General features: G+C 61.9%; 1 protein-coding gene across 1 annotated transcript; it reads left to right on the top strand.

Moving 5' to 3' along the window:
* Positions 1-3,281: 3,281 nt before the first annotated feature.
* Positions 3,282-7,461, top strand: LOC129073754 (voltage-dependent calcium channel beta subunit-associated regulatory protein-like). The gene is given in 9 exon segments (XM_054577412.1): positions 3,282-3,382; positions 3,466-3,605; positions 3,846-3,910; positions 4,249-4,393; positions 4,622-4,793; positions 5,020-5,157; positions 5,666-5,876; positions 7,065-7,313; positions 7,316-7,461. Coding segments are annotated over 9 exon segments (1,359 nt in total). The 5' UTR covers positions 3,282-3,289.
* Positions 7,462-10,756: the final 3,295 nt, after the last annotated feature.

Genomic DNA, 10,756 nt, shown 5'->3' with positions numbered 1-10,756 from the left:
TGGCTACCTTCAGTGGCTTGGATGGTCTCAGTCTTCCTCCCCTAGCGTCACCATGGGTGCCTTCACACACAGCCAGAGGGACCATGGTATTACTCTGCTGAGAACCACAAGCTGGTTTCCCCTGCTCACGCAAATATGTCAGCCAACTGCAAACACTTTCCTACCTCAGGGCCTTTGCACATGCCATCGCTGTTCACCTGATGCCAGCTTTCCTGGGTATTTATCCACTCAGCTGTCCCCTTGCCCTCCTTTAGTGGCGTCACCCTTTCATCCACTCAGTAAGAACATTCCCTCCTAGGTGCCAGCCCTGTGTTACACCTGGGGACCCAGGCTTGAATGAGCTCCTACTCTTGGAAGTCAACATGGAGAGGGGGCAGGGGACACAACACACAGGAGCTAATAAGGTAGAGAGCCACAGTGAGGAAAAAAGTGCAGCAGGGGACAGGAGTGTGGGGTAGCAGTTGCCATGTTAGCAGACATAGCCAAGAGGAGAGGCATGGAGGATTTGCTATTTGGGAAGTGTTGAAGGGGACCAGGGAGAGCCTCTTGCCGCTGAGCTGGAAAAGAGTCGTCTTGGCCTGGCACCTGCAAATTCAAATGCCTGGAGGTTGAACTTGGGTGTCACTGAGCAGTGTGGGCCTTCCCTGGAGAAGAAGTGGTGTCCTTATGGGGTATAGCAGGGATGGGATCAGGACCAAACTGATGGCAGGCTGGTGGCCTATGCATCTAGAAGGACAAAGCACGATTTTCGGAGAGGAAGAAGGGGAAGCAGCTTTGGGATTTGCCAGGCGTGAGGTTTCTGAAGAGTAGTTAGAGTGTTACCGGCACTGTGCAGGCCCTGGTAGCACTCTACAGAGGTTGCGTTCTATTATCTTTGCTCTTCCCAACGAGGCAGGGCACACGGTGAGCCCTAACAGTGTCGCCCTAACACGGAAAGGAAGGGAGGACATGTGCCTGAGATTCCTGGGATATGTACGTTGAGGACCCCAGACTAGGGAAAGATATGGAGGGGGGTCTGTGCACCCGAGGACCCCCAGCTGGGGGTAGTCGTGCATTCCACGGTGCCCTCCCCTCCCCTTCCCAGCCCTTTTGGAGCCTGGAAAGGGTCGACAATTCTTGCTGCAGGGGCTGGGGGCGGAGATAAGCCAACGCGGGAGAGGGCGGCTCCGTGTGGGGAGGGGGCGCCGGGGAGCTCAGGCTCCGCCTCCCCTCACCCCCCCCCCACCCCGCTGCCGCCGGAAGGGAAGGGGAGGCGGTGGCCAGTGCGGACGGAGCCAGACGCGGCGGCGAGCGCGGCGGGGGCGGCCGGTCGGGACCCAGCGGCACCCCGCGGGTGGGAGCGGGCTCGTAGCCAACGCGGTCACGTGAGCGGCCCCTCCTCTCGCGCCTGCCTCCCCCGCGCACCGGGCTCTCCATTCATAAATTCTCCTGCTCCGCGGCCACCGGGCGCCGGAGCCAGCCGGGAGCGCCGCGCATCCCTCTGCTCGCTCCCAATGGGCCGCGCGCCCCGAGACTGAGGTAGGCGCGGCGGGCCCGGGGCTGCACTGGGGCGGGCAAGGGTCAGGCTGGGACCGCGAAGCCTAGGATCACGGCCGACTCCGGTGCCCGCCTTGGCTTGGGACCACTGTCCTTTCCCGGCGAGGCGCGAGGGGGTGGGGGAGCGGAGGATCCGGGGAGGGCGTGGGAGCCAACCCGCGGGGTTCTGCACCTCGCCTTCGGAGGCCCGAAGAAGGACTCCCCCCTCCACCGCGTCCTCTCGGGCCTCAGTTTACCCCTGAGAGATCCAGAGAAGACTATGGCGTTTCCGCCTCTTGGCTTAGCCCGAGGTTGAGATGTGCCTGCAGCCCCTCTCTTTGCCTGTCCTCGCTCGTCATCCCCGCCCCCGGGGCCGGATGTGAGCGCGGGGTTAGGCGCAGAGACTAGCGAGCTCGGGGAGCCGAGGTCCAGCGGGACCTCAGGGTCTAGCCCTTGGGGAACCTCCGCCCTCGCTCCGGTCCCCGCCCACCCCAACAGTCCACCTCTCTTCTCCGCCTCCTGCCATCTTTTCTGGTCCCCTGTCATGTCCATGCGCCTCTGCCCCCTCCCCCTCCAGCCTGAACTCATTTCCCAACCTACATATGCGCGCGCCCTACCCCCCAGGAGACAGGGGAGCCGCGTCCAGATCCTGACCCCGAGCGTTGAGGACACTTGGATTTCGCCAACACCCTCCCAATCTCAGTTTACCCCGCTGTCGCGTGGGGTCAAAACCCGAAAGAGTTGGGGACACTGGAGCCTGTGTACAGGTTTCCCTTTTCTCTGGGAAAGAACCGAGCGAGAGCCCAGCCTATTCACCGCTGCCGGTCATCCGGCCCCAGACTCTGTTCCCTGAGATTCCAGACTGCGCCCCCGTCCTTCCCGGCCGCGGGGGAGGGTCAGGTGCAATGTTTGGACAGTCCCTTTCCCGAGTGCCGGGCCCCTCCCCAGCCTCAGTTTCCCCCAGCGTAAGGCAGGTATGGAGGCCTGCCAGTCCGGGCTGGGAGAGCCTGCTGGCGGAAGCGCCCAGCCTGGGGCTGGGCACCGGTGCGTGGGGAGGCTCGCAGCAGCCATTTTGCCGCCCAGGGCCCCGCATGAGTCGCCCTGCAGGAGGCCTCTCTCTCCCGCCCCGCCCCTCCCTAGTACTCCCTGGCAACCCCCCCACCCCAGCTCAGCCTGCTCGCTCAGTCGCCATGGGAACCAGATTCTTCAGGGCTGGGTACAGATGCTCCTTCTTTGGCCTTTTCACTCCCTCTAGCGATCAGTGGAAGGGGGCCTTTAACTCCCGAGTCATGATCCTGGAGACCCTGTGCTCCGCCACTCTGCTCCCCATGGTGGACTACGGGGTCCCCGCTAGCCTGGAGCCAGTCTCCTGGGGCGGCCCCTCCCTCTCCCTTAATGAGGCGGGCAGGGCCCTGTGGTCTCTTGGGGTGGTGGGCATGCAGGTGTAGCTGACACCCTCAGTTTCCCCATTTTCCTAGGGGGTGCTTCCCCTTTCCTGGGCAGGGCTCCCAGCCTAGCGCCACCTTGCCCGTCCGGCCGCACCAGCTGGGGAGGCAGTTGATACACGCCTTTGTCTTAAAGATGGGGAGATGGAGGTCCCTGCTGGGCACTGATCTGAGGTGGGTGGGGGCGACCTCGGGTTCCCCCCCACCTTTCTGTGAGTCACTGTCCTGTGTGGGCTTCTGCTTTGACTCCCTGGGATGAAGGAGGGGGTGGGTGCCAGGCAGCTGGAGCTGAGCAGGCCCTGCCCCCACAGGGCCCTCCTCACCTCAAAATGCAGCCCACTGCTACCATGGCCACAGCTGCCACCACCTCCACCACAGCCACCCTGACCATGACGTGGGAAAACACCACAAGCCACCCCACTGTGAGTGATGGGATTGGGGAGGGGGATTGGTGGGTTGGGACCACCAGAGTCCACAGCAGGACCTGACCCCTGCCACCCCACAGGCAGAGCCCGACCCCATCTTGGACAACTACATGATGCTAGTGGTGGTAATGTCACTCTTCGTTGGGGGGACCCTCGTGGTGCTGTCTGGTGTGTTGCTCCTGTGCAGGCGCTGCTGGGAAGTCCATCGGAACTTCAACAGGTGCATGGCTACCACCCTGCTGCCTTCAGGGGGGGCCCGGGAGAGGGAGCTGGACAGTGAGGAGCAGGCCCACCATGCCTGTGCAAGGCCAGCAATGTTAGGGGATGACAGGTGCATGGGGTGTCTCTTCATGTACCAGGTCCCAGCAGGTGGGCTCTAGTGAGCTCGGGGGCACTGCCAGTGGGCACAAGCCCTTCAGGGACACTGACCCACCTTGCTTTTCCTTTTGTCCTGCTCCAGAGCTACAGAGGAGTTAGAGAAGACCACCACTACCTACTTGGACAATGGCACCCACCCTGTCCAAGGTGAGGCTGTGCCCAAGCCCCGCCCATGCCCAGGCCCTACCCCCTGCCCACTCGTGGGTCTCCCTCCTGGGGCCTCCTGACCTTCTGTGTCTGTCTGTCTCCCCCACCAGACTGGGCGCAGCTCGATTCCGACTCATCTCTGTTTCCTTAAAGCCCACGCGTAGGTGCTCACAGGCGCATGCTGAGCGAGTGAGTGTGTGAGCGGATGAGCGAGTGCCCGCCCACCTCCCTGTCCGTCCTTGGCGGTCAGTCGGGCCCCCTCGCTCCCTCCCAGGCCAGTCCCGCTCACAGTCAGCCGGCACCAGGCTCGGCCCACCCTCTCTTGGCTCTCCTCACAGACCCCGAATTGAGGGGGGAGGACCTCGAGGGCCAGGATGCAGAGACCGAGCGCTTCCTGTCCACCAGCTCCACCGGCCGCCGTGTGTCCTTCAATGAGGCAGCCCTGTTTGAGCAGAGCCGGAAGACACAAGACAAGGGCCGAAGGTAAGGGATCACTGGGCGGTCAGCACCCTCGGGGCTGAAGCATAGTCTTGCTGTGGGGCTCGTTGGGCAGGCTAGGCCTCTGCTGAGTGGCCACTCACGTTCTGCTTTCCCCAGACCTGGCAGGGTAGAGAATGGGCTCATGGAGCAGTGGACTGTGGGCACGGGGGAATCTGGCTGAGCACAGGGGCCAGCCGGCTGCTCCGTGACTGGTGGGTATGCTGGGCACAGGTATACCCTGACAGAGGGGGATTTCCATCACCTGAAGAATGCCCGTCTCACCCACCTGCACCTGCCGCCCCTTAAGATTGTCACCATCCACGAGTGTGACTCCAGTGAGGCTAGTGCAACTGCCATGCCTCACCCCACAGCCCCTCCCAAGGCCAGCCTTGCCATATTCCAGGTGAGATGGAGGGTTTGGCAGCCAAACCTGGGCTTGGTGGGAGGAACCCCCACCCTCACCTGGCAGATGGCACCTTTCCCTCTCTCTGGACCAGGCCCCTCATCTCAGGATGGGAGGGGGCTGACTGGGATACATAGAGGGGGGGCTGGGTCCAGCACGCCCCCTCACCCACCAGTGCTCTTTGACCTGTCACTGCTTCCTCCTCCACCCTGGCTCTGTCCCACAGCCCCCGGGGAAGGCCCTCACTGGCCGCTCCGTGGGCCCCAGCTCCGCCCTGCCAGGTGACCCCTACAACCCTGCCACGGGCCCTGCTGACTTCGAGATCAGCCCCTCCGCATCCAGCGACTCTGGGGAAGGCATCTCGGTGAGGGCTCCCATGTGTCCCTTCCCTGTCCCAGTCCAGAACAGGTCAGCCTGTGGCCTCCCGCCCTCTGCAGCTCTCCTTGACCCAGCCTGGTCCCTGAACAGGGCTCACAGCACACAAGTGGGCTCCTGTAAGCTGGGGAAGGTGCCCAAGGGCACGAGCCCTGTGGGGCGGGCAGCACACAGGACACATGCACAGCCATCTCACACACAAGTATGCTCACACATGCACAAAGTACTTCGGCAGCTGAGCAAGGTGTGATTAGGATCCACACAAAGTACCAGGATGAGTGCTCCTGGACATTTACCCTTGGACCTCCTCTGTCTGGGGCTGGGGAGGACAGAGTTGGCCAGCGCCTGGTTGAGCCCCTGGGAGCCTTTTGGGCAGTGCCTGGGGTGGGGGGAAGAGCTCCACGTTCCCCCCTCTGCACTTGGCCTGGGCTGAGTAACAGGTGCGGGATAGTGAGGAAGGGACCTTCCTGCCTGAGAGCATTTCTCTTCCCTACTAGCTGGATGTGGGTGCCAGGAACACCAAGGCTGGTGGGCCTGGGGCTTCTGTGGGGCCCCAGGAGGCAGGCCCAGGCTCTGGGGCAGGCCCCGTCCTGCAGTTCTTCACCCGCCTGAGGCGCCATGCCAGCTTGGATGGGGCCAGCCCCTACTTCAAGGTCAAGAAATGGAAGCTGGAGCCCAGCCAGCGGGCATCAAGCCTGGACACAAGAGGTGAGCTGTAGCCCCAGGCAGGGAGTGAGGGCCATGAACCCTGCCCCAGGCAGCCAGAGTAGGAGGCTCAGAACCCAGGGTGGGGATCTCTGCTCCTGAGGGATCTCCAGCACCTGCCCCACGCTGGCCAGTGTGTGCCCTGTCCAAGGTCTCATAGCTGGTTGGGAAGGGGCCCAGGGCCATGCATCAAGCCTTTATGGGGACCCAGACAATAGTGCTTATAGCTTTGCACTCAGACTGTCTACAGTGGTGGTAGGCAGCATACAGCATAGGAATGAGTGTGGCTGTGTGCCAATAAAATTTATTTACAACAGGTGGGGGCCCATTTGGCCACCCCTGGATAAATGACAGCAGCCTTCAACACTGCAGACCCTGGGGCACGTGGGGTCATGGATATAGGGCTTCCTTATCCTCAGCCCAAGGCAGAACTGTGCAGGAGTGTGGGGAGGTGGGTACCGACAGCTGTAACCAGCCCTGCTCCAAGGAGCTTAGACCAGGCCAGGCCAGGCGTGTGCTTGCTGCCCTGTGGAGGAGGCAGGGAGAGAAGACAGACAGTATCAGAGGGGCATGGCTAGTGACAGTGCCAGCCCCTTGTTGGGGCCTGGCTCCAGCTAGCACCAGAGAGGGTAGGGTGAGTTCTGGCCTAGGTGCTCCTGGCCAGGGAGGGACGGCTTGTACTTCTGCCTTGTTGGGAGCCCTGATTGCAGCCTGTGATTCCTGAGGCTGACTAGTGAAATGCAGGTGCCGAAGCACCCAGAACCTATTTGCTAGGTGACTGTTCTCTCCACTCCTGAGGCCTTCCCACTGAAGCTTCTCCCAGGCCTCTGTGGTGAGAGGATCCTGGCCCCCATCCAGGCGGCCTGTTGGCATCCTGGCAGACATGGGGCTGGCAGGAGAGGACTTCACCTCTTCCCTCATCCCCCCAACTTGCCCCTCGCACTTCACACCTTCCTGCATCACATCTGCTTTAGCCCAGCTGTGCTTGCCACTGGGTGGCCAGTGAAAGTCCTTGCTCTAGCCAGACCTATCTTCCCAGGCTGCTCAGGGCACTGCTGCTGCCTTGGCACAACCTCACACCTGTACAGCAAGGTACATGCTCATCTGACCCAGGCTGGTGCCTACAGACCTGGGGGTGGGGTGCAGGGCTGGGAGGGGCCCAGGCAGGCTGATGTGCCTCCCTCCACACAGGCTCCCCCAAGCGGCACCACTTCCAGCGGCAGCGAGCAGCCAGCGAGAGCATGGAGCAGGAGGAGGGGGACACACCCCACATGGACTTCATTCAGTACATTGCCAGCACAGGCGCTGCCTTGACCTTCCCGCCCCCCTGCCCCTTTCTGGCCAGCCCCACCAGCCCGTCCCCCGCTCTCGGCAGGTATTTTTCAGTAGATAAAAGTGCTAGGGGTGGGCCTGTGGGCCCCTTCCCTACCCCATCACCCTGTAGCCGAGGGAGTGCTTTCCCGGTCCTGTCTGCAGGACAGAGAGGCAGTCAAATTCCTCCAGCACCACTGCCCCTCCTGGAGTCTGCCTCACTGGGGCCACGTCTCCAGCATGGACCGGAGGAGGGGAGCAGGGGGAGACTGGGTAAGGGCCAAGGGGAGGGTGGGGCCCCTGACGATGGCCCCAGGGTCACCAGGACTAAACGCTTACACAGGCAGGGCTGCTGGGGGTCCGTGCATGCTAGGGTAGTGCCACTTCCCAGTGGAGTCCTTGGCCTGAGGGCTCCTCCCAGCCCTGCACCCCACCTGCCCGGGCTCCTTCTCAAAAACTGTCCTGACCACATCTGTCAGCTGGACCCACCTCCCCAAGCCCAAGGGCAGCTATCCTGAAGCTCTGGGCCCGTGGCAGTGAGATGGGGGATCCAGGGAACAGAGCGGAGTTCTATATTTGGGCACTCCCTGGTCTAGGTAGTGACCCCTTGTGATTGTATATCATCCGCCCTAATTTTTATCAATCAAAAATGGTGGGAGGGTATTAAGTGGCATATCCAATCACCCATGGGTAGGGGCCCTCCACCTGCTTAGTCCCTCTGCACTGTCCCCACCTGCAGTCACTCTCTAGGTGAGGAGCAGAGCACCTACAGGGCTCACAGGTGTTTGGGTCACGTATAAGACATCCTAGTTGAAAAGCAGGCTCCAGGAGAGCTCAGGGTTTACCCAAAAAGCATCCCTTGCAAAGGGGAATTTTAAAAAAACTCACCTTGTGCAGAGCCTGGCCAAGGTGGAGAGTCCCCATCCTTGCCCACCGTCCCTGATCACGCAGGGTAGAGCTGGGGAGGGGATGGGGGGGAGGGCCCTCTGACCAATGCGCCTGGCTTGCAGGCTAGAGGTGGAGGAGGAGGAGGCAGGCGCCGTGGGAGGAGTGAGCCCCGAACCCCCCACGGAGCGCAACGTAGGTGGTGCGGGGCCTGAGCAGCAGCAGGAGTCGGACAGTGAGCGAGACGCAGGGCTGGAGCAAGCCCAGACCATCTACCGCGACATCTGGAGCCTGCGCGCCTCGCTTGAGTTGCATGCAGCCACCGCCTCAGACCACAGCAGCAACGACCGCGACTCAGTGCGTAGCGGCGACAGCTCTGGCTCCGGGGGCACAGCTCCCACCTTCCCGCCGCCCTCGCCACCACCTGCGCTGCGGTCTTCGGATGGTGAGGTGGGAGGGCCGCGCAAGCTGCTGCAGATGGACAGTGGCTATGCCAGCATTGAGGGGCGCGGCGCTGGTGACGATGGGCCTCCCAGTGCGCCCCAGAAGCGCTCCTCCTTCACCAGTGCAGGCCATGCGGCTACCATGGGGGGCAGCTTTGAGGGGACCCCGCCTGAGGAGTCCACCTGGCCTCCCAGCCCACGTGCCTGGCCGCGTCGCACACCACGCCGGGACTACAGTGTGGATGAGAAGACTGATGCGCTCTTCCATGAGTTCCTGCGCCATGACCCGCACTTCGATGACGCCCCGCCCGCCACTGCGCGCCATCGAGCACGCGCACACCCACACACCCACCCTCGCAAACAGTGGCAGCAGCGTGGCCGGCAGCACAGTGACCCTGGGGAGCGAGCTGCACCCTCTGCACCGCCTGGGCCCGACTCCCGCCCCACGCGCGCGCCACTGCGCCGTGGTGATAGTGTCGATTGCCCGCCCGACCCACGCACAGGTGAAGACCCAACGAGCACCCCAGCGTCCACCATCCCGGCGATCGAGGAGGAACCTGGCAGCGGGTGCCCTGGATCAGGCCTTTGTGCCCAGCCCTCAGGGGCACTGCTGGACAAGCTGGCAGCCGGCCTTGAGGACAGACTCTTCCTGCCACACCTCGCCCAGCCAGTCAGTGCAGCCCCCGTGCTGGCTGCCGCCACCGCAGCGCCTACATCGCCGGACCACAGTCCCGCCTAAGCCCCACGACCAGCTCTCCAGCTCCTATCGCGTGCACAAGGGCTCTGCAGACGGACATACCAGGGGCACGAGGTCCCGGTGCGCTATCTTCTGCACAAGCGTACTGCCCTGGATGCCCACACTGCCCCAGAGCGCATGTGCACAGTCCCCTCCAGTCACTAAGCTGGCTTCCTGTGTTATTCCTAGGCACAAGGACCCTGGCTTATCTGGAGGGAAAGAGGCATAGTCTCATCTTTGTGCTTCGGAGGAACACATTCAACTGTCCCTACCCCAGACAGTGTGGCCTCTGGAGAGTGGCTGGGCTTTCCTTCGCGGGAGACATGCGCAACGCGCCCTTACCAGGGCCAGCTGAGCCTTGAGGCACGTCTGGGCTGCAGGAGCTGAGTCCACGCCAGTGTGCATGCTCCAAGCCTGCTGAACACGGACCGCAGTGTACTGAGGATCAGTGGAGTGCACCGTCATGGCTGCCAATTACCGGAAGCCGCTCACTGCTGCGTGGGTTTGCTGCAGCCCAAGCCTCCTCCAAGCAATAACCACGGCCACCACCACTGCTGCGCCAAGCCCTGGACAACTCTTTGCAGTACCCTTGGTGTCTGCAACTGCCCTCCGCATGTGACTGGGCTGCCCGCCCCACAGCCACACATCCAAAGAGCCCCAAGACTCATCAGTGTTTGAGACTTATACAAAATCCAAATGGCCAAGGTTTCAAGTTTCCCAAGCTTTATTTATTGCCAAAAGATGGGGCAGCTGAGCCGCCCCGCCCCACCAAGCTTCCTGCAGTCTGTGTACCATTCATTCAGTGATGGAGTTTGTTTTCTGGTTGATTATAAATATTTACTGCATACTCTGGCTTGCTCTGGGTTTTCTCTGGGGACCTAGGAGCAGAGGCCTGGGGGAAAAAAGGCCAGGATCCTGCTGTCACACTTGGCCCCTGTGCTGTGGAGCTGTAGGCCCTGGGATGAAGCTGAAGGGCCTGCTTAGCTTTGGAGAGACAAGGTTGCCACTGCGAGAGCAGAGGCCCAGTGTGGCTAAAGACAGACCCCCGTGGAGGCCCAGGACCTCCACACATCGAGGACAAGAGCTGACTACCTTGGCCAGTTCCTGCACTGTGGGGTCTGCAGAGGGGCCCCATGCACAGACTCAGATGACCCACCTGACAAGCATATTCTGCCACCCAACAATTCCCAAACACCCCTCACAACCACAGCTCAAATCGACCTGTTTTATTTTTTCTTAAAAAAAAAAAAAAAAAAAAAAAAAACCAACCAAGCAACAAAACAAGGCAGCCACCTGGCTCCCAAGGGCACTGGGCAAGCGTCTTGGTGGGCAGGCCCGTCCACCCCCACTCGAAGTCCACCCCCACTTGATCGCAGTTTGTTTGAACACATTAGGTGTGGGAGGTGCTGTGTAGCAAAGTAAAGAGAAGTCGGGCGAGAACCAGTAGTCTAAACGTAAAGTGCACGGCGAGGTCTGTGCGGGGCCCATGGCCTGGCCTCACCCTCCCC

Source organism: Pteronotus mesoamericanus, unplaced genomic scaffold (assembly GCF_021234165.1).
Source record: "Pteronotus mesoamericanus isolate MK-2021 breed Mesoamerican mustached bat unplaced genomic scaffold, CSHL_Meso_final contig_421, whole genome shotgun sequence".
Lineage (NCBI taxonomy): Eukaryota > Metazoa > Chordata > Mammalia > Chiroptera > Mormoopidae > Pteronotus > Pteronotus mesoamericanus.
Note: the sequence above shows the minus strand (reverse complement) of the source record. Positions and strands in the feature narration are given on the sequence as shown.